Genomic DNA, 25218 nt, shown 5'->3' on the forward strand with positions numbered 1-25218 from the left:
CGCGCGTGTGCAGCAGCTATAGGTCGCCGAGGTGCATCTTGGCATGGCATCACGGTGGCAGCACGCGTTGTAATGTACGTTGCTCGATCCCGTGCGTCCGCACTCTGTGCCCGGAGAAGAGCGATGAAGACGCCGACGACTGGTGGATTGTGTCTAAAACGTTTACAACAGGTCGTGCCGTATATGATGATAAGCAATTAAATTTTATTAGCAATAAGTAGCCACCTGTTTCCTTAACAAGCACACGTTGTTCAGCGCACGTGAATTGATCAAGTCAATGGAGCGGTTGACGGACAAGAACTTGCGCGTTTAACCCGTTTTAAATGCAGGTAATAGAACGACGAGGCGTGAAATTGCATGTGTTCAGCATCCCTCCTCCCCTATTCCCATACAAAAAGAGATATTAAATATAAATAAATAAATCATATTGTATTATTACTGTTCGTAAGGCGAGATGCCAGCCTATTCTGATTTTGGACGTTTGAGGCGCCAATGGCGAACAGCTCTTACATAAGGAAAGCTTTGTCAATTCAGCCCCCAGTGCTCGCAAAACTTCTCCTATCCGTAAGCGCCATCTACGATTAGCTCTCATCACGGTCAGCGCCTTGTTATCCCTTCTATAGCTTTAATGAATGGCAAGTGCATAAACGCCGGTCAATGAGGTAACGTTCTCATGATCGAAGGCGTCATATGTGACGTTATGTTAAATTTTGGTGCAGATAAAAAAATAAACGCCCTGTATATATTGCTCTAATTAAATGTATAGTTTAGTGATGCCTTGAATGGGGACATCTCACTCCACTAAGCACTTTACATAGACGATTCAAGACTATATTTCAACGATCTACTTTATTCACCCAGCTGTTCATATACACGAGAGCGAATTCAATTGTGAAGGCCGCAGCTAAAGAGAGAGAATGATATATTCAAATTATATGGCTACCCGTGAGTGCTGCAGACCAGTGACCAAATGTTCTCTTGCAGGAACAAAAATATTACGAATACCTCCTTATTCACCGGTTAACACAACGCATGCGCACATGTCCAAATTTTTCAGTTTAATATCTACACACGCGTTCGTGCACAAAATAAACCATGCACGCTGTCGCACGCATAGTTGCAGAGAACGCGCGCGCTAAGCTGCAGCCGGCGAGAATTCGATCCCCAAATCGGGCATCCAGGCCAGCGCAGCCCCAGCTTACGCGTAGAACCAGCAACGTCATCGATTACCGAAGCTAAGCGCGCCGAGCGTGTATACGGTTCCTCTGCTTCCCTACACACACGCGCAGACACACACACACACAAAACTGAACACGACCGCGTTCACTCACTGGCTGTTCGCGCCTGAACGCCATTAGATACGTGCTGTGTAAATATGCCATCGTGTACAGAGAGTGAGGAATGCGATGAGAAAGGCGATGAGGTTAACCGGCTGAGAGGCTTCTGATTTGCTACCCTAAGCTGGGGGAGGAGTATGAGGGAGGGAAACAGCGGATCTATAAAGAGCCATCGTAATACAGAAGCCGCAGAGGCTGCACTGCGTTCTACGCCTTGCATCTCAGTGCACCGAGCACTGTGCATGAACGCACCTTCGAACGGCCGCTGCCGCCACCGTCGCGTGTAAGATCGAACGGAACCGAATTCATCTTTGGCTCGTTATCTGAGCGCGCACTGCGCGCTCACGCGAGTGCATGTACGAATGCTGAAGCCGCGCCGCAGTCGTTTTCCAATTAACGCCCCTCCGGGCGCGCGACCAAATGGGCTTCCGCCGCAACCGGCCCTTTGCGCACTCTGGATATCCGATGCGCCAATGAGGAGAAATTGAGCGCGCACCGTCAGTGGCTTGCCGAAAAAAAAATGAAAGAAAAGAAAGAAAGAGAAAACGTAGGAAGTCGCGAGGGGAAAAAAATACGGAGGAAAAAAAAAAAAGAAGCCATCAAAATATACTGCAGCTGATAATTAAGGTATGCGTAGCGCATGCACGCACACACTAGCAGGGAAAAAAAAAAAAAGGGAAACGACAAGGTATCTCGCTGAGTAGAAGTGAGACACACACGAAAAAAAAAAAATAAAAAAAGCAGATGTTGGCTGGCATTAAGAACCATCGAAGAGTGATTATACGTGTAAGAAAAAGTTAAGTTCGAGAAAGCGAGAAGCTGAGAGAGAGAAAAAAAAAGAAATAGAGAGAGAAACAGAATGGGGGGAAAGGGAATGTGTTGAGTAAGGAAGCGTGGAAAGGGGATGAAGGGTGCATGGTCGTCACGACAGACGAACAGCTAGCAACATTTTGCGGTTTAATAATCAACAATAAAATGAAATGGGAAAGGGAGTGTATACACATAGCTGCGAATGCAAAGCACTATTAACTTCCGTAATGAATGCGACGACGGCTGCGTTGAACAAACGCGGCATTTCGTGCTTCGCCTTCCGTCACTCTTCTTTCCGCCCCCCCCCCCCTTTTTTTTGTCTTTTTCTTTTCTTTTTTTTTTCTTTTTGTAATTCCTTCATTAGGATTTACACGTGGCGCCAAAGTGTTTTTGATCGAGCGTACTTTTTTTTTTGTTTCCATTTTCTTCTCTCCCGCTAATATGGCGTTCGTTAACTTCACTTCAAAACATAATTAAAACTGTGTAAGCAGAAAGCATCAGCAGTGCAAGAAAAAAAATAGAAAGCAGGAGACAAATGAAAAAAAGGAGTAAAACATTTATCATACAGGCCTTCCTCGCGCCGCAAACAAAATGTAAAGATTATATATAGGAAATGAAAAGGGCCAGGCTGCCCCCATTGATCCGAAAAAGAAAAATCTATCCATCCTTGTTTCAATATTTTTATGCGTAAGTTTCTCGAGCGGACGGTTAATCGATAAAGAAATACCCAGTGTATAGGAAGGGCAAAAAGAAATAGCAGTAATGAATGGAGCAGAGCGGTAATTCTGGCTCCGGGAGAGGGTAAACAAAGGATTCCGAGATTAATTATCGTCCAAAAAAAGTCAATGTCGGCGTGTCGCTGTTTGAATTTGCGATTAATGCGTCACGCTCAATGTGTCAAGATGTGATATGACCACATCTTGTCTTTTCTCTCCAACATTAGTTCCTCTGTTTTCTTTTTCATCTTTTTTTTTCTTGCGAAGTATGCGATGCATGCGCTTTCATCGCACACAGGGTGTATATTACACCGTAATATTCTTCTTTTTTTTTCTTTAGTGCCCGCGCACGATTTGCTAATGATATTCTTACGATATGCCTGTCGTACGCGAAAGTTGTCTCTATTCAGAGCGTTTATCGCACCCCAATCTCTTAATCAATCACAAGCATTTTTTTTTTCGCAGCTACCCAGTCTCGTAGGTCCTTTGGATGTATGAGTGCCTATTGAGAAAACGAAGCCTCGCGATATTCAATGCTGATACAGAACATATGACGTGATTATGCATGTGTTACGCAGATGATTTAATTTTGAGTGCACAGTGCGAATATAGTTCCCGCTTCAAAGATTAAAAAAAGAAAGAAAGAGTGTCCGGGGCTCTTTCTTGCCTGGCCGTTGATTAAAGCTTGGTGCGAACGTGTTTTTGTCGAGTGCAGAGCTTTGAATCATCTCATCCGTAATGTGAATTTCAGTCTTATAAGAAAATGTCCGAAAGTGGCTTTGTTCCTTTTGTTTCTTTTTATTTAAAGCATCACAGGAGCCAAATTCACAAACGTTTTCGTTCGTGATTGATATTTACCATTGGCCGGCCGTGTTCGCTGATGATATGTCCATGGAGCATCAGGATTGGCTGAAATGTTCTCTTACGAACAATTTTATATAGCGTAAGATCTTTCTGCGAATATGGGCCCAAATTTCTCCAAGAAAATAATGTTTTCGCATCATCACAAAAGGAAAAGACAGGAAACTATCTTGCTTTGATCGAGAGAACTCAGCGAACAGAGAAATACTCTTTTCCATATTGGTCTCACGGGAAGAAGAAAAAAAGTGGAAAAAAAGGTGGAACGGCCCGTAATGGTAATTCGACGGCAGAACGTCGTCAACGTTTTGTGGTGCGGATTACGTTGGACCGCACGGGCGAACAAAATGCAGCGTTCTCCCAAATTGTTTTATTGCGCGCGTATTGCACGTGATTCCATAAGCTTCGCTCGCAGGATCATCCGCGCTTATAAACGTCCACGAAATCAATTATTATTAAGCTTCACTGTTTCTTACAGGACTTAAAGGGCATCGACCACTTAGTCGTCTGCCAACTTGTGCGAGGAGCAGATGACGAGATTTTTCTTGCACTTCGTAGACTCTCGGATCGAAAAATCCAATCTACTCAGTACTGTCTTTTGTGTTCATATACTTTTTCTTCGCGCGGTCTCGTCGCTTCAATTGTCGCTACGCCCAACCAACTTTTCCTCCAACGTCAGGCCCTACGCACGCTCGCCAGGTATAAAACGATGGGCCTGAGATATACGCTATATTATAGTCTGTCTCTCTATACATCGCTGTCGATAAAAAAAAAATAAGAAAGAAAAGATCAAGAGTTACACACCCCTACGGTATACCGCAGAGGGCCAGGTATTTAGAATCTGCTTTTGTAAGAGAGCCGCGATATTCCTCACGCGCCTGCACAGTGTCATGTGACCCGGAAAGGTCGTCGGCGCTTTGAAGCGAAGCCGCGCAAACCTAATGGCCGCGCGATCGGCCAGGCGTTTCTACTACAGCATGCTGGGCGTTGACGGTCAGATTTATTCACATCTGTGAACCTGTACCTCTGGGATCACGTCGGGACTTACGTCTCTTCAGTTTCCTTTGTAGAGTCTCTGTTACGTCTCTCTTAGCGGCAGGCTTCACCTGGTTAACCTTCCTGGCTTTCCTTTCCTTTCCTTTCCTTTCTTATCTATCTATCTATCTATCTATCTATCTATCTATCTATCTATCTATCTATCTATCTATCTATCTATCTATCTATCTATCTATCTATCTATCTATCTATCTATCTATCTATCTATCTATCTATGTTTGTAACGTACCATGTCTCTCCGTGCCCTTCTAGATCAGAACCTCACTTCCTATCACAGGTATTTTTTATTATTATTATACGAATAAATAAGGAGATGTTGGCAATGAAATATGGTGCCGGCTATCCCTTTTCACATGCGTGGCATGCATCACATATTATCACAAAATATCACGAGTTTCACATAATATTAGATATTACAAAAGTTAGAAAAGTACATAATAATATGACACACTATAAACTGACTCACCTTAAGTATTAGAAACACCCCAGATACAGTACAAATGCACAAGTGGCCTCAAGAGATAGAAGTGCATACTAAAACTGACCATTATAAATGTTCCAATCACTACAATTGGCAAGCACTACAATCGTGTTTTTCGCTTTATTCAACGTTTCCTTCTAACATTACTTTGTTTTCCTCACCAACGTGCACGTGAAAAGCAGTATTCTTCACATCTGCAAAAGTGGCTGAATGTCCTTTCTTTATTGTCATTTCAATTTAAAAAGAACGAGAGTGAGACCACAAGAAGCACAGATCCGAGAACGTCTATAGTATATAAGCTGCTTTAAAACCGAAAGAGAGAGCGGAGGGAGGGCAAAAAGTGAGACAGATAGCGATGAAGGAAAGGGACAGAAGCATGGTAGAGGGAAAGGGCAGAGGACTATAACCTTCCTCTCTGCCTCACTCGGCCGTTACCCAACGCCTTCTATATACTACACGGAACACAGGGATTACACGAATGTGCTTCACGGTAATGCGAGACTGGACTGAAGGCTGCAGCTTGCGACGGCCAATCAAGAACTTATAGTTGACCTTTCACAGCTATTGAAGAAGGTATCAACAGCAAACCATGGAAGAAGGAAATAAATTAGGAGAGATCGAGCACGGCACGCACCCAGCTTCTCCAACTAACTCTCCGTAAAGCGACTTCATTCGTTTTTTTTTTTTTTTTTCTCTGTCAAATAGACAACCCAACATGTGACTCTGCGCTTGTAAGATACGGCCCAGTGTGCTTGGTTCCTGCTAGGTTTTAATCAATGCGTATATGTATACTTGTTCGGCTGTTTTTCCAACCACTCTGCACATATTTTGTACTGATATGCTAATGATATTTCAGTGATGGCATGGTGACGACGACAACGAAGTCGTCCAAACGACCGAATTCAGCATGTCCGCGCGCAGATTTACCGTATACAATACGGTACGTTACGGTACTTGTAATTGAATGGCGACTCAAAAATGCGTCGGTTGCCTGAATAATTTTCCGGTCGTGTTCATCGAAGCATATGAAAATAATGCACCATTTTCTGCTAATCTTGCACTGTTTCTTTTAAAGCTCTTTAAGCGTTACTTTTTACTTGAGCGCTTGTGCGCATCGCCGTTTTAATTTTCCTCTGTAAAGCCAATAATAGTTATCAAGTTCATGTAAACAAGCTATGTCAATTCGAGAGACAGCGCGTTAGCCTGATCGCCATGCTGCTTCACACGAGGTTATTTTTCCCGAAATATATATTAAAAAAAAAAGCTAGAAAGCTGTCTTGGCATGGTTACGTGCATGACAGTGATGAGACAAAGTTCTAATTATTTTAAGGGCCAAAATATTTTGTTGTTTCCTTTATTTAAGCATATAATGACTGCTACCTTCCGTCAAGCTAATAACGTCACACTACAGAGCGTATTTGCATTTCACAACCATCGAAATGCAGTCGCCGCGGCCAGGATTCGATCCCGCGCCCTCGGGCGCAACGCCATGACCACTACGCCACTGCAGCGGGTGACCGATTTTCACGCCACTTCGTTATCAGAAATATTGCGGTATCAACAAATACATCTCTACAAAAAGTCGCTAAAGCGCTCCGCTTACGTGTCGCTGCGACTATATACTTCATTTGATTAGAACGAACCAAAATTGCTTATTTTTTTTTTCTCTGGGATGCTTGAAACACAAAGCTGCAACAACATTGAAGTGATTGTGAGGCTGCGACGACCACATAGCTTGCTCGACACGTGCAGTCACTCATCCATATCACAGCGCAGACTCCTGTGCAAGGCCAAATGCTTCTGTACATACATCGTCAAAAAGTGATGACATGCAGCGACCATCTACGATGATCATCGAAGTTCATGCGAATCATCTCTGAATACTAAATGGAGACGCTAATGCTATGTGTAAACGTTTTTAATCATTTGTGGCTTTTACGGCGAAGCTCTACTTGACCACGCACTTTCATGACATGTACCCTTGCCTAACCTTGTGGGATGTGCCTACAGCTTCATTGGTCATCCACCTTCCCAAAGTGAAATGGTTCCTCAATTTCTTTTCTTTCTTTCCTTCTTCCGCGGTATCTTCGTGGTGGTCGCTTGGACGAGGTCCCATGTCGTGTGACGTTCTGAGCTCTCTCTCTCTCTCTCTCTCTCTATATATATATATATATATATATATATATATATATATATATATATATTTCTGCATGCATGGTATATACGAGAAACCGCGACGAGACGCTACGTCACTGCGCCGGTACGTGTTATATCTTTATTTTACTTTATTTTTGTGTTTACGCGTGGCTGCGACCCGAACGGAGACTTTTTATAGGAATAACTGCAGCGTAAAGCGAGCGACGCGACGCTACCTCAGCGCGCCTGCACTTTTTTACGAGAAACCGCGACGAGATGCTACGTCACTGCGATCTCACTTGCTTTTTGTATTTATTCACTACGTGCAGCCCCGACGCTACGCAAGCGCACCTGCTCTTTTTACGAGAAACCCTTACGAGACGCTACGTCACTGCAACTGCACTTTTATGCCTTTTTTACGAGAAACATATGCATATGGTTGAATTTTATTCAAGAGGTACCCTCTAATGGCTAACATGTTCGGCTGTTGAGCGCGGGGTTCCTGATTCGATACGCACCATTGTCAAACCACCGTATTTCTTTAAATGTGAGCCGTTCTACTCCAGGCCATGATCAGGTCAGGAACGGTTTTTTTTTTCCTATGAGTAGGCAATGAAACGCTTCGCATTAAAAAAAAAGTTGTATACGAGTATATATACTTCAGACTGCATGCCAGTATTTAGCAGATGACGCGGCACACCATCCCCACTCACGGCCTGGTCATGACCGGCCGTGCCACACCATGCGTGGTTCAGCCTGTGTCCGCCAGGCGGCGACTGCACTTGATCTCGCTGGCAGACGCGTACTAATTTTAACGCGCCGCGGAATTGATGGCGACCCGCAGGGGCGCTCCAGGACAGAATCCCGCACACTTTCAACAAGTTTCGTCTGCAGTTATAATAAGTTTTATAAATTAATTATTCCGTATAGCTTGCATGGAATGTAAATTATCTGTGCTTTAACAAAGCCTATGTGGAGAGGCTGAAGAAGACATAGAACACCTTCTTATACACTGTAAAAAACATGATGCTCCCCGTAAGAAGCTTTCAGAACAACTACATGACTTGGATAGACGACCACTATCCATAGGAAAAATTTTGGGTCCATGGCCGACAGAAAAACTACAAAACATTGCTGCACGCGCCTTAGTACAATTTTTGGAGGACTCAAAAATATCACAAAATTACGAAGTCAGATATCAGTTACTGCTGGCATTGTTATTGTTAACAGGCACTCTGGATTACATGTTTATTGTGTCTTCGTGTTCATGTAACATTTGTGTCGGTGTAAAAGACTGTTGTATTTAGAGCGCGGCATTCAAGAGGGACCTAATTTGCAAGTGCCCAACATCTTCTGTGTGAACATCTTGGTTTTGTGAACATTTATGCTTTGTGAACTCATGTGTTGCGTGTGAACACTTGAGTTTTGTGAGTATTTATGTTATGTGAACTCTTCTGTTGCGCGAACATTTATTTATATTGCAGTCAAGACTTAGCACGTGAATGTTCTTACATGGGGTTATTAGTCCATTTTTGTGATTTTTGACAACTTTCTGAGGACAACTATCATGTAAGAGAAGAGGAGTAGCCGGCGCCACATATAGGCACCAACATCTCCTTAAAAACATTTCTTTTATCCTAAAAGGTAAAGAAACGAAGGGTCCCGTACGTTGAACCAACTTAAAACATGCTTTATTTGGGGAAATACTTGTCTGTCGGGTACGCGACCGGAAGCTTTCTATCGGGCAGCGTACATGCTCCCTGTGCGCTCGCGAAACCGCATGCACGGCCATTCGTTTTCATCAAAATACCAAGTGTATATATACTATAGGTTAAAAAGCACTTATTATTCCAACTGAAATCTTCAAAAATACTGAGTATGTTTAATGACTGTAATAAAGATTAAATAAATTCACGAGCAAATACAATTGATCTCGCCATCCCGGGAATCCCTGCGAAAGTGGGCGTCCAGCAAAGCTGTTGCAAAACCATTATACACCTGCTGGTCAAAATTCTTCCTTGGCGATTTTCTTAACCATTATTAAAGGGTCTCTCACCAGCGCCCCGTCGTAAGTTTTGGTTACACACTAAATATTTTAACAAGTCATTCATGCCAGGGAGCATTAATTCTAACACAAGGAATCTTAAAGAAGGATATAGTAGTAGCCGAAACAGCTTCTGGGATTGAAAAAGTGCACAGGAAAATTCATAAAAACACAATGACAGCGCTGATCATCGGAAGGTATATTTATGTACCACCCTACGGAGCTTGGTTGATGCTTGGGAGTGTGTATACTGTTGTGTCCATAGGCCGTCATTTTTATAGTCCAAAAGTACACAGCAATTTAGGGCATTTTCGCCGATGTCTCTTTTGTCCTTCGTGTTTGTTTAAGCATTCCAACTTGTAAAAGTGTGAGAGCGAACGGACATGATCAAAGCTTTCCTTGAATAAGATCTGACTGCGCACCACCCTCGGCGAGAGGAAATTGAACTCCATATACTGATTACGTCCATAGAACGGGACTTGTTGAATATTTCTTTTGATGCACCAATATATCAGATATCGATAGCCGCAAAAACTGTAAGGCGCTTTCTTAGATGTGAAGTTTGTTTATGCTTCCCCATTTTGTCATACCTTTATTTTTTGTCACAATATGAACTTTCACGAGCCTACTGTTTATCGTGACAAGTTGTCGAGCGTTTGCGTTGTCGCCTGTATCAGATCGCAAAGTGGCGGTTATAAACTTCTAATTTCAATTTAGGGTCGAAGGTAGAGTCATACGTACGCTTTCTGGCATTCGCGCAGAGTTCATGCCACATGTGCACACGTATTTAACGTGTACATGTACAACTAAAATGTTTGTTGCTTCACAACACGCGGTTTTCTTTTTCCTGAGTGATGGCGATGTAGTAACTATCTGGATATGTGACTATACTTCACGGTTAAATGATATAGAGGTACACGTTAGACATTAATCATTGAATATATAGCCTAAAGGAAACAAAGAAACACGCTTTCTCAAAGCATAAATGTTGCAAACGTTATACCAAGATACAAGATGTCTTTTTATGTATATACATGTTCTTATGGGCATGTAACCTTTTATCTGAGAATAAACTTCAAACAGAAAGCGATACATATGCAACAGTCAATTTTTGGTATTTTAACCGATCAATTTGATCGTCGTCATCATCATCATCATTGTCTTAACACAATCATCATCACTGGGGCTCCAGGCTCAAAATTTCCTAAACCGGCACTATTTGCGACGTATACTGAAACTTTACTACAGAGCACTGTTTTAATTAATTAATTTATGGGGTTTTACGTGCCAAAACCACGATCTGATTATGAGGCACGCCGTAGTGGGGGACTCCGGAAATTTGGACCACCTGGGGTTCTTTACATAGAGCACTGTTTTATTTGTAAAGCTGTTATCTTGTTTTGGGGAGTATTGAGTCTGAAGAAAGACTTTACTTTTAATCCACGTGTATACGGTCAGATACTTGATTGAGCCCTATGAAGACAACGTAGCGTTTGATATGTTTTTCCTAATTGGACTACACAGTTTATCGAAGACTCGCATATGTTGGACCGCAATACTGAGCCCATTGTTTCTTCGAAATTGCAGTTTAGTCGATTGATTTTTCATTTCATGAATATATATATATATATATATATATATATATATATATATATATATATGACCAAACGAAGTTTCAACCAGACATATATCCCCTCTTGATCGACCAGCTATCTGTTGTTGCCACCTTATAGGTAAATTAAGCTTTCATCTTTTTCTGTGTTGCAAGTTATACACACACCACGCTTTCCAGGTCATTTAAGACCATCCATGTGTGGCTTGTTGGCGAGTATATGTGCAGTTCTCGCGTACAATAAATACCACGAAAAAAAGAAACTATGCAGATCCAGCGCACACGTTGATATATATATATATATATATAAAAGTCAAACGAAACTTTAGTGAGAGGGTTAATCAAACGCTATATAACTAACGGTGATGCCTGCAATTGTGCTTATACTTTCGTCATCTGCGGCGTGAAACCTCATGCGATGTTTATCCACCACAAGTGCATTAGCATATAATTACGTGCAATTTTTATATTTGTGCACTATACCGTTGTCAGGCTATGGCAAAAAAAAAAAAAAAACACCGCATCAGGCGATTAAGGCGAATCAGGCTCTTAGCACAACACGAGGTCTTGGAATCCCTGCGCCTTATATAATGTGCGCACCATACGTAAACGGCGTTGCTCCAACCATTTGGACAAGGCGTAATGGACACGCAAGGATCGATATGCGACATTTACATGTCCTCTGAACTTTTCGTTAACGTTTTCTTTTGTTCGCCCCGTCATTGTCGGCGACAGCGGCTGAAACAGCAGCCTGTTAATTGCGCCGCACCGCCAACACAAGGTTGCCATCCCGAACAAAGACAGCGGAGGCAGGCTGACGCAAGCAAATTACGTGCCACCACGTGATCAAACATCGCGGCTCCCACGGGAGCACCGTGAAAAGCAGCATCTGTATCCGCCGATATGCCGACCGACCCATCAGCATCCAACAGCATGCATCGATGTATACGCGGAACCGGCGAGGGCATGCAGGCTAAGAGAGTTCCGCTTTAAATTGCCGTGATATACCTTAGTGGATGACGCGTTTGGCTCCCAACTACATATTGCCCGCGAGGAAATTTGGGCGATGCTAAGGAGGAGAAGGTTGCAATGACATCATAATGACGTAATAACGTAATAACACGCCAAACCCATGTTTCAGGCCACTGCTGTCGCAGCGATAAAGAAACAAACAAAAGCGAAAGTGCATAGTGCACTTCTCCCATATATGCTAAAATTGTTAAAGGCAAATCTGGCACAGCGAATCAATCAGCTACCAAGCTAATAATTGCATGTTATAGTGTATGCATTTGTCTAATCTTCACGCATGCGTCTTCGGACGTTCTTGCGGCTTTATTTACTGCACGCTTTATCTTTCTTAATTTCCGATCAATCACGTTGTTGTTTTTCAAATGCCCGACAGCAACAAGTCTCCGCGCACATGAATATTTCAACGTAGCCATTTGAGAAGGGTTGCGTATTTCGAGCGCTATATCTTGTTGAAAATTAATAATTTGCAATCCACAAAGACGTTTGAAGCCAGAAGGACGGAGTTTAGGCAAGTATGTGCATTATATACCAATGATTACCACACTGGCTAAAAGGACATACTAGAATGTTTCGTATACCACACTAACGCGTGCGCGTTTCCTTCTAGTAATTTCTCTAGGAAGCTAAGCAAAAATAAAGTATGCTGGAGAAACGAGTATGCCGGTTGTTCCTGTGAATTGACCTTAAACAATTTTTAAAAATCGTCTGTGACAGAAAGCACAATTCTAGTCCTTCGGCTGATCTATACTCGAAGAGGCGGACATTACTTGCACGATAAATTAAAATGCATAATCGAATAATTAAAAACAATCCTCATGAATTAAAACGATCACTAATTAACTTTCAAGAAATTAACTTATGGAGCATATTGCAATTAACAAATTCTAGCGAGGGAGTTCGCAAGGCGCATCCACTCGGCACCAATTCTCCGGATGACACCAGTTTCGAGATATTAATTCCAGAACTTTGCGAAGAAATACGTTGGTGGTCCAGTCACTTTTGCGCTCCAATGCATGAAACGACGTTTTATTAAGAAAGTAAGTGGAACAACGGTGCATTTTTACCGTTAGTTGGCCATGATGGCACATGTTCTTCTCGAAAATGGTGTTATCCACACATTTTTTTTTTTTTAAAGTGGATATACCTTGCAGTCTCACGGCTACAATTTTTAAATTGCAACAAGCGCCGTAAGGTAATTTATGTCTTCGCAGAAGCACCAGGTTTAATGGAACACTGTTCGAGCGCGTTATGCTTCCGAGCAGCAATTAAGCCCCGCTTATTAGTCTGTCAAAATTGTATACAATGTTCATTTTCCCGCAGTAATAGCGAGCGAACGTTACTCGACCGTAAAAAAAAAAAAAATGACACGGCTAACACGTATCAAATTGCTCACACATGCGCATGCAGAAAAAGCAGCTGCAGCGGCACGAGAAAGAAAAGTTAATTACGCACATTATTAGTATCTACTATACAAGTACGTCTGGCACTATCGTTAACAATACGCGGTATAACATCTGTATAAGTATACCAGGCGCTCTTGTATACGTTGAGATAGCGGACGGCGCCCATATAATTGCAAGCCAAAGAAAGAAGTAAAGAAAATAAAACCTGAAACAAACATAAAATAATTTATTCGTACTTAAAGAGCAATCAATTTGCCTTACTCGGCATGCGGAGGTCTCCGACGTGCAAAACAGCCGCTCGCTTTCACGTATACTTCACGCATGAGCAACTATACATATATAATCACGAAAACACTCGTAGCGAACTAAAGTATACAAAGTCAAAACAGATATACTGTCGCAGTGCGGATGATCAAACGAATAAGAGATATCTCAGCCGTCGTGTTATACTGCAGAAGCTCACGGTATCAGCGAATAAAGAGCAGAACAACAAGATATATAACGACGTCGTCCGCAGACTCGCCCAACCTGAGGGCTTTTTATGCTTGTCGACTTAGTCGAACGAATATTAACGTAACACGCGCACATTTACGACGGCTGCATATGCGCAGCAGTGCATACAAGTATATGCGTTCGGTTGGTGTCCGAGTGGTTATATCAGACCTTGGAAACGACGTAAACCACTACAAGGTTAGGCGTGGTTATACTATTTATATGCCTCTGCTGTTCCTTCTTTTGTTTTAATGCGTTAGCATTAGGAGCGCCAAATTGAAATAACGTATATATACATAATCAAGTCTCATAAGAAGCCACCAAATATTGGCACGAAGAACAGTATATATATATCCAGAACCTCAATCAATTTACCTCTGAATCGCCACTGAATTTTCTCTTTCTAAAGCTTGCAGTGAGAGCACCCTACATATAGTGGGAGTGTTCACACGAAGACTGTCGCCGCCGAAAAATTCTAAACAACTGTGACCGCACCTTGCAGAAATATAGGTAATGCGCTTAAGAGAGAAAATAGTATATATATATATATATATATATATATATATATATATATATATATATAGTTCATAATTCTTTGGAATTCAGTACTTCAGGGGAACTATAAGTATATATAGAAGAAGCATGCGCCCCGGCCTCAGTGCACATATATTTAGATAGTCTGCAGAAAGTGGTAAAGGGTTAAAGGCATGCAACCTCTAGACCTACATATGGCTTTAATCCCTCTGTTGACGAATGCAAGTAGGCTTTCTGCAAACAACCCATTTGCAAGTCTATATACGAACAACTATATAGACTATATAAATAGTTATTTTACCGACTTTTGTCTAAAGACTATCCGGAGACGTTATGCGGTCACAAGTGCAAATCTAGATTAAGGCCCATACATGATACTATATACATGATTAAGGCCTATATATATATATATATATATATATATATATATATATATATATATGGCTGAAAACTGTAGTCGAGATGCAGTGGTAATTTGTACAGAATGTCCGAACTCCTTTTTGTTTTATGAAGTCTCGCTCATGTATGTGCCGATTAAGGCTATCGTCACTCAGCCTGCGCAGTGAAGTCAAAGCTGTATAGCCCTCAGCCAAGCTTTCGATTTCGTATATAGAGCTTCTTCAAACAGCATTCGTCACAGGTGTACAGCGCATAAGGTGAGGCAAACGGGAATTGAATGCAACGTACGTCTGTCGACCTGGTTTTAAAGGGCCATTAGAGAAAAAGATGCGTTCAGTGGTGCTATAGTATACTTAAGGATGAGAATTAAGGGGCTGAGTTATAGACAGCGATTGCCCTTAATTAAGGGCGCAAATGTATATACCAGAAAAGACGCAAGTACAAAATATATATGTGGCGACGCCACCTTAGTTCCCGCACCCGATTCGGCCGTGAGGTCATATAGATTGTGACGACACGCGCTCGAGACTATATATCGGTTAAGAGAGACTGCAATGTGCATTAAAATAGCCAAATGCTTAACTTAGCCAGCTTCAAAAACTACTGCTGAGCCATGACGGTCTAATACTAGATAATATTTTGAAATCCATGATACGTCATACTGACGTGTATACCGGCACTAGGGTTTCTGTGCAATATATATATATATATATATATATATACATTTGAACTTCGACGTTTCTTATTTCTTTCTTTCTTTTGAAAATGAATGTATTACCGCGAAATTATCGAAAATATTGTTATGGAAGAATACTGTATTAGTCTGAGCAGACTTATGGTTTCTCTTTGGTTTCCCTTTAAATATCGGCTGCCCTATGAACTCATCGGCGCTGAAGCATGAGTTCGGCCGCTTCGTTATTTTATGCAACGTTGTTCTGCATAGAAAGTTCGAAGGTAATCGGCAGTGAACTTATGACCATGTGCTTTTCTGTCGATCACTATATCAACAGACTTTCTATAAAGCAACCCACTTAAGAGTCTCTGGACAAATAGCTGGACCGGAGGAAGAGAAGGAGTTCCTGTCGAATTTTGTCGTTACACACACACACACACACACACACACACACACACACACACACACACACACACACACACACATATATATATATATATATATATATATATATATATATCTGAATGCTATATATATCTATATATATATGCTATATATATCTGAATGTGTGTGTGTGTGTGTATATATATAGGCGCATTATACTTGCGATCGATATTAATTCAGACAACTCCATATGAAGAGAAAACTAACGATTTGAAATCTGTATACACTCAGAGTACACGAACGAACCAATAAGCCACGCTTACAAGGGTGTTAACATAACTATATACTCGTTTAAGAAGCAGAATCTTCGACAAAGACGTAGAATTTGAGGCCATCAATTTTAGTTTATCCATCAACGCGAAGGTGCGCGCGGCGACTAAGGCGATCAATTAGGGTTGGTCGTGCGCGTCTTTACAGATAATCCGAGAGAAAAAGACGCGATAACGAATCCCAGTGAAAGGTGCACGGTGCGCCGATTATAGCTTTATTAGCGCACATAATCGATTTAATAAGGAACATTTCTTGCTTTCAGACAGTATACATATTCGTGCACACATAAACGACGAAGGGTAACATCACGGCGATAATGTCATACTCCTAAATGCATTGTTATTTCTGTGCATTAGCAGCGTTGCTCTACACGTCGTTGTCGCAGAAGCTCCCCACTAATTATATATCATCACCATGTGACCACGACGACGACAAAGTAAAACGTATATATGAATGCATGAATGAAGAAAAAAAAACAGAAGAGGACTATTGCGTCATATGGTTGTTAAACATGTAATGCCTGGCATGTCACTTATGCTGTGCGCCAAGTTATTTGACAGCTCAAAATTGTGATTTAAGCACGCGAAACTTGAAGCGTATATAGCCTATATTATAGTCCTTTGGATTCGCTGAAGCGAGTCCCTCCACACACATAATACGAGGAAATAAATAAACAAACCAACAAAAATAACATTGATGGCACGCTTTGTTTCCGTGACGGACGCAGCAGTGCGTGAGAAGTCTCGTGCAGTCAACACGTTACGAAGCAGTCCATTGTTTCCCCGCTCCTATATAATTTGCCGAGATCACCGGAAGTGCTTCACTGAAGCGTTATGGTAAAAAAGAATGAACGATGTCTTCGGCAGCGTGCTAATCGGATATAGGTAACTGATCCGTATACTGCGAATTCACTCCGGCTGTGAAGAAAAGTATGCATTGAACACAGTATCACAACCACACAGAGCTAAGCCCACGCGCACAACGGTTTTCGCAGTCGAAAATATAATCGTAAGGAACTTCGAGTATATAGCATCGCATGATTCGGTATCTGACTCTGCTTAATGGCTCTGTCAGCTTGTTAACGAACCTTCCGTGACAGTCGGTCGTTCTTGCGGCGAATATATATGCTACACTATAACTACGAATACCAGCGCAAATACATCGTTTGTTGGATCCTTAACGCATTATTAGCCGCCTATATCTTAGCTGCGTAGATTCCAACCATCGGTATAAACCTGTGCTCTTGCCTACCGGCAAACGCGTCAAAACCCACGTGCTCTTTCTCTCCGCGGTGCAGCCAAGGGATCGGCCAAACGCTAAACCGGGCGTCGTTGACGGAGCGCGTATAATCGTTCTCCCGGCACGCTCGGCAAGTGAAAACAGTCGTTTGAGACAGCAGTCACGTGAGCGCCAGCCCGCGCGCTCAGGTCGTGTGGTATCCGTGTTTTCCGACGGTCGTCGGTCGACGAGCTCGAGGCACTCACCGTCCGTGTGGCAGTCCCAGTGTCGCATGGCGCTCGGGCCGGGGGGTTGCAGGGGCCGATCGCGCCCGCCGATCGACGCACGCTCCCGGTCGTGACACACGCACACACACACGCGCGCGCTTTTCGGGCCGCTTTCCTCTCAGCGTCTCCGCTTGGCTGCCATCTTGAAACGCGCTGCCGCCGCCGCCGCCGGCCGTGCGCTCGACGACGCGGCTCTCTGGTCGCAGTTGTCCCCTCCTCGCCCCCCTCTTTCCTTCCTCCGGCGCGCCAACTATGCGCCCCCTACACATTTGCGCCCTCCTTACGACAACCGCCGCTGGGGTAACCCCCCTTCCTTACGTAGCAGTGCAAACGAGAGGGAGGGACGTTTGGGGGGGCCAACAGATGCAGACCCAACAACGTCGGGACCTGCGAGGCCTCCGTGGAAGCTGAAAAGCCTCCCCCCACCTCCTGCTCACCCCCAGCACCTCCGCTGCAGGCACCGCCCCTCTTTATCAATGACCACGCCCTCAAATTTTTCTAGGCCCCGCCCGACGTGGCGGCGTCTACGCCCTTCTGGTTACCTGGGGACCGGCCCCACTTCTCTCTTTTTCTTCTGGGGATGAGAGAGAGGGAAGGAGGGGGGGTCTGCCGATTGAGGAGGCATGAGAGAGAGAGAGAGGCAATGAGAAGATAGAGAGAGGGTACAAGTCGCTCCTGCGACCGGCGCGGCGCCAGCTGGCGTTCGCGTGCCGGGCCGGTTCCTGCACGGGCAAGGCACCACCACCGCCAACACTGCGGCCCGGCTGTCTGCTGCTGCTGCCCGGCTGGCTGGTCGGCTCGCTCGCGCGCGTTCAGTCGTGTAAACAATGACGGGCGCGCTGCTGGCTACGCCGGTGACGACGACGACACTTCCGTTCCGGATAGATTGGTTTCTTTAACGGATGGAATCCATAAATGGGTGGAGGGGCGGCGGAGGGGGGACTGCGATTTTTGAAGAGCGGAGAGGAGGGTATAGCGAAGGTTAAGCGCTAAATGTTGGCCACGTCAAAGGGAGAGAGCAGTGAGAGCTGCTCGCGCGTGATCAGAGAGAGAGAGAGATGTGAGGAGGCGGAGAAAGCGAGGCCTCTGAGGAAGGCTTTCCCGCGAGGTCCACGTGCGTCCCGTGTTATATGGACGCACGGGTGTGGGGCGTTAGTGTTGAATTTGTTCCGCGAGGCAAGGATACGAAGCCGTTAAACGAGGCTTACCTCACACTCCTACCCGTCAAAGCAGGGGGTGGAAGGGGGGCCACGCTTACAAAACGATATGGGAAGCGTTGCGGAGGAAGGTGGGGTGTCACGTGATGCGTGAGGCGCGCGCGCGCGCGCGCGTCGACGTCAAACCGTTGCGCAACAAACGCCGTTCGGCAGAGATTGAGAGGGCGGCTCGTTGCAGCAGCAGCAGCAGCATCGAACATCGGTGGCAAAAATGAAAGCCAATATGAAACGCACGCGTGCACAGTGTCACCCGGTGTGCTCTCAGTGTGGTACACGGGCGACGTAACTAGCGCACCCGGAGTGGCGCGTTCCGTGCCCGTCTTCCCCCTTCTGCCAACTTGATGGTGCGTTAAGGTTTAGTGGCATTTTTTTTTTTCGAGAACCAATTAGATGCAGCATATTGGCGCCGCACCCAACCCAAAGCTAAACATCGTGCACTGAAGGATGGTCGGACGTTAGCCCCAGCTGTTCAGTTGTGTCAGGGTTCATATGCGAGATTAGCCAGAGCCTGGTTTTGTTATAAGAGTTGCCTTCCTTGTCAAAAAGCGACTTTTGGACTCAAGTTTACTCTCGAGGTGTATCCGTGTTGCAATGTCTCCCATTCAGTCAACTCGATAATTCGAACACCTTGAGCCATCTCTGTCAGAAGCCTCAAGGCCACACGGCACGTATAGCAGGAACTGTTTTATATCAGTGTGGTCGCTCCTCTATATAGAAATTATGACACTTTGAACCTGAGAGACGAACTGACGACCTATAGATGATCGAGCTTGCTTATGTGGGCGCAACGTTAAGTAATTATGTCCCATTGAAGCGCCGACAGTTCTTATGTATCAGGATCAACTATATATATCAGGTTCCACTTAAGTGTGGTCACTTCGGTAGGCACTTTTAAAATTTTGATGCAGATGCTTACTGGACTATAGTTGGTGGCTACACATTTGTGAACCATCTTACAGCGCAATAACTGGAGTATAACGTATATATATATATATATATATATATGCATACGTATGCTTGGTAGAATAATATATATATATATATATATATATATATATATATATATATATATATATATATATATATATATATATGTGTGTGTGTGTGTGTGTGTGTGTGTGTGTGTGTGTGTGTGTGTGTGTGTGTGTGTGTGTTGGTTTCTGCCTGATGTCCCATAGTGTCAAGCGTCGTTGCCGTTGTAGTCCAGTGATTGTAGCGTCTGTACTTATACTATAATGGTCATAACGTACGGTCAAGCCGTATACGGTCCGGACCCTGCATCTTGAACTCACGTCCGCCGAAATGTTCCGTTGTCGAGGTGTATGTTTTTGGAGCGCGCAGTTGTTCCTGACTCATGCATCCTGTCGAACCGGAGAACTACAAATCTCGCCATGCCACCGATACGCGAACCACCTTTTGGGTGGACAAGATTGCTTGCTTTCAGATAAAGGAAGTGACGACTGTTACTGAACAGTGCACAGTGATGTCAAGCGAAGAATGATCTTAAGCATGGCTTGAGTCATGAAAGCATGTGAAACTACAAACATACATTCTTTGGAGCTGCTTAGCACTGTCATTAACTCGGGTCCGCTCAGTCTGCGTGATTTTTTATTTTATTTTCAGCGATGTACTTTTTTGTATACATATAAGGCCGTACAGGGAACTATACTTCGGGGTGCTAAGCTTGCAGCGCTCGCCTTTGTCGTCCCATGTACACTTGACGATTGTTTCGTTGGTGTTTACGCCGGCTTATGTGTGCCGGCAGCCGTTCCCACAAGGAGCGCCTCGATGACAATGCGGTGTAATGGTGGCATGCACACGTAACGCATCTTTTCTGTAAATTTTAAAGCATTGTCTTAGCAAACCTTCCTGCAAAACAAAACCACAATTATAAATCTATACCTGCCAATATCTTTCAGATAAAGAACTTTTTTCCCGTACTTTCGTGCCTGGGGAATGATTCTAATCCGAACAGCCTTCTTGCATGGCATAGTCAGACCCTTTTTTTTTTTCTTGCTGTCTACCTATTCCACAAAAATTGGGACAGAACCCATCTCACGACGACTGTCGTCGGCAGTGCGTTAGCACTGAATCAATACATACGTCCCACACCACGTATATTGACACCGTCGAAACGAGTTATGTATGAGGCGCGTGTATACTGCAGCTGGACTTCTCTTTCGCGCTTCCCCTAAGAACACTCGGCGCCATCTAGCGCCACCACTGCGAACCCTGCGCGTGGCCTCCGAAATGCACGGCGCGCCGGTGCCTGCGAACGCTGTTCCCTCGCTTGCCGCACATTCAGTGGCACATACTCAGTTACCCAAGTTAGCGAGATGTTCATTGAAGAGCATCGCATATACCTAGTGTGTTTGTGGCGTTTATGGCGCAGCCTGCTAAAGCGTCGAGTTTGCTGTCCTTGAGCGGAGCATCGAATAAATTTAAGGGTTCTTTTTTCATCTTTATAGAGCTGCATATACCTATAGATCCCCCAGTTAGCATCAACAAAGTGGCAGGAAGAATGGGACTCCTGCAGGGTACGCAGCAAATTCCAAACCGTTAAACCTGTTCTAAAAGAAGGAAAGTCGTTTACCCACCAACAACGATACATCGAAGTGATTTTATGTCGCCTTCGCATAGGATCCCACACACCTGACCCACAGTTGCCTACTCAGAGGAGAAAAACAAAACAAAAAACAGAGTGTGACCACTGCAAAAAGCCTCTTATACCGTGAATCACATTTTAATAACACGTCCAACTTTCGAGAAAGAAAGACAGATTCATCTTCACGAACTATATACAAAACACTTAACATTCCATCCACATTTAATTTTATCAGAGCATGCAATATAGTTTCCCCAGAAGATGTCTTTAGGTTTTTAGATTTACAACAACCCTTTTAAATAAACTGTAAAAGGCAGGTTTCGCATGCTCCTTTCATCACTTTAATTTTCCTGGCACACAGTTAATTAAAATGGCACACACTGACGGGAAGATTATAAAACTTCATTTTTCCCGGTATGACGTCAACGCCTTGCTCTATAGCTCCACCAAAACCTCCATGGCGCGACAATGGGACAACCCCCAACATCGGCAAGAGCGCTTCCATAGTCTTGACGCTGGTTTGTGATTCCGGCTTCCACTTCGACTACGGAGAGGCCAAGAAACATTCATGCATCGATTACGGCTCGGTGTGGCGTAGCACTCGCCTATACCTTCACAAGATTGGACGAGAACGGGGCCCTGACCGCAGCGTCTGTCACACTCCCGAGACCACATAATTTGCATAATATGCGGCCGAGTGACGGACACGTGTATAGCGTTGACTGTTTGGACTCCCGCCCCTTTTCGGAAAAAAAAAAGATTTTAGGTGCGTGGAGAAGAGTTGATCATGCCCAACACACCATAAAACCACTTTTGAACTTTCTGTGCGAGACGGGCTTAGAGGGTCGTCTCTATAGGACCTGTGAAAACAGGTCTTTTGAGAAATGAAGACAGGGCGAAATGTGTTTGCGCGATGACGTTTTGTGTGGACAAGATTACTCCTGCGTGTATGTCTAAAGCGCACATCCGCATATTGGGCAACGTGTGTATTACCATACCATAATCACCTGCCACCTACCTCTCCCTGTGCTCCCACTTCTCCTCTTCTCCTCGACCTCTTCTCCTTTCTCTTCATTAAGATCTACTTCTTCTCTTCCCCAGAGTAGTATACGTAAAGTATACCCTAAGAATGCAACGCATTAAAAAATGTGAATGTGAATGCGAAGAACGTGAATTCTAAAAATGTGGGCAGATCCCGAAGGCAGTTCGCGGGCTTCTTTCACGCTCGGAAAAACACTTTTATGTAGCACGTATTGAGCAACAGAAAGCTGTAGCGGGAGTTTTTCATGTTGCTCTATAATTTTCTCATTTACACTTTTCATCTGACTATAATATTTCAGAAGTTGAAAAATTAATTAAGCCTAATTATGTAATTAGGTGGAATGCAAGAAATAATAAGTACCTCCAAACGATGGCAAACAACCACACCTTGGTTCTGTCCAGCTACGTGGCAATTGCATATTTTGAAATCTTGGTACATGATAGTTGGGACACCATGTATATACAATCAAAAGGCAATACCGCACAGGGAAAAAACATATAAATAATTATATTTGGAGTTTCATATTCTTAATGATCATAGCATTTAGGATAATCAAATACAACGTATATTTTGTGCCCATTTATATGCGGCAGACATTACAAACCTGCATACATGATAAACATAGACTATACTATATATATATATATATATATATATATATATATATATATATATATATATAATATTTTCCTGGCACACAGTTAATTGCAATGGCATACACTGACGGGAAGATTATAATATATATATATATATATATATATATATATATATATATATATATATAGTATAACTGGCCGACGCCGCGCAAACAAGGCCATGCCAAATCAAATCAAATAATTTTTTTGTCCTTCCTTTTCGTTACAAAAAGGATCGCGCCGGCAGCCGCTAGAAGCTACTTTTACAAGGATCTTGACGACGCGACGGTTCCTATACAACAACATATACGACATATCAAGGAAGCAACGTTTGAACAAGATGAGGAGCAGACAAGCATAAAGGGTGTTTTCTAAGCACAATAAAATGCAGACAAGATAATTCTAACACTTAATTCGTACGGGAAATTTTCTTTGCACAACAACATCAGACAAGATCACATCCACATTTTAACAGAAGCAAATGCAACGTTTCAAAAACCTCAACAATTAATTATGATGACAAAGAATCAGTAATTTTATTCGATGAGAGAAAGATGTCATATAATGTTTTCCGTGTTAGCTGGGTAAAAATTATGTAAACTAATAAAAACGTGACAAGTTTTCTTTTAACAAGATATCTGATAACCACAGTCGGCTTTCATTCGCGTAGTCCTGTTTTACAGATTATAGGCAGGCAGCTTATGTATTATCACATACAGCGCACTCTTTGGGTATTGCTTATCAGTAAATGCTGGTGACCAGTGGTGTTGGCGCTGGTTTTGCCACACGTCATTAAATATGGTATTACATTCTTGCTTGAACGATCATGTACAGAAATCTGTAGATTCTTACGCTGGCAAAAGGGGTATCTTGAAGTTTGTGCTGGCGTGGATCCAGTGCAATTTGTTAGCTCTACAATACGAACCACCTGCGAAGCAGCAACACAATGCAATGACCATAAAAAATACTGGCATTGTGCGTTTTTCAAAAAACCACATGGCGCATAGGAAATCTCGAACACCCCAACTAATGAAAAAAATTTCCTTGTTTCAATTCTTCAACCCAGTTTTAGAAGAGCCTCAGATGACATCTGGTACCTGGAAGCTGAATTATGATCAGTGTATTTTAGGCTATGCATGCCAAAAATGAAAAAAAGGGTTGCTCGTGCGCCGTAAAGTTGATCACCTTTTAGCAGTTATTTATTGAAAAAACAGTAGGATTTCATAAAAAGTAAAAAAAAATTGTGAGAAAGTAGTAAATTTCGCTATCGTTTTTCTTTAGTAAGCAGAAGTACCTTTACAAAATACAATGCGCGTGACATAGAAGATACAATCTAACACACAAAAGCCAAGTTTATCAAACAATTGGGTAGATCAGGGACGCAGCCACAGTGGGGTATACGCAAAACAACTTGTGCGTCCTGCAAAGCGTGTATGAACACTATCATCATCATCGTCATCATCATCACCACCAGCAGCAGCAGCAGCCTATTTTTATGTCCACTGCAGGACGAAGGCTTCTCCCTGCGATCTCCAATTATCCCTGTCTTGCGCCAGCTGATTCCAACTTGCCCATGCAAATTTCCTAACTTCATCACCCCACCTAGTTTTTCGCCGTCCTCTACTGCACTTACCTTTTTCTTGGTATCCATTCTGTAACTCTAATGGTCCACCGGTTATCCATCCTACGCATCACATGGCCTGCCCAGCTCCTTGTTTTCTCTCAACGTCAACTAGAAGGTCGGCTATCCCCGTTTTGGTATCTGATCCACACCACTCTCTTCCTGTCTCGTAAAGTTATAAGCCTAACATTGTTCGCTTCATCACTCCTTGCGCGATCCTTAATTTGTTCTCGAGCTTCTTTGTTAACCTCCAAGTTTCTACCCCATATGTTAGTACCGCTGGATGCAATGGTTGTAAT

The 25218-nt window shown here is 43.4% G+C and overlaps 1 protein-coding gene across 1 annotated transcript in view; it reads right to left on the reverse strand.

Moving 5' to 3' along the window:
- Positions 1-17984, reverse strand: part of LOC119450445 (paired box protein Pax-6) — an 80653-nt gene extending 62669 nt beyond the window's left edge. Inside the window, exon 1 of the mRNA XM_037713889.2 lies at positions 17779-17984. Coding sequence (XP_037569817.1) covers positions 17779-17806 — 28 coding nt within the window. The 5' untranslated portion in view covers positions 17807-17984. The remainder of the gene's footprint in view (positions 1-17778) is intronic.
- Positions 17985-25218: the final 7234 nt, after the last annotated feature.

This window comes from Dermacentor silvarum, chromosome 4 (genome assembly GCF_013339745.2).
Source record: "Dermacentor silvarum isolate Dsil-2018 chromosome 4, BIME_Dsil_1.4, whole genome shotgun sequence".
NCBI classification, from domain to species: domain Eukaryota; kingdom Metazoa; phylum Arthropoda; class Arachnida; order Ixodida; family Ixodidae; genus Dermacentor; species Dermacentor silvarum.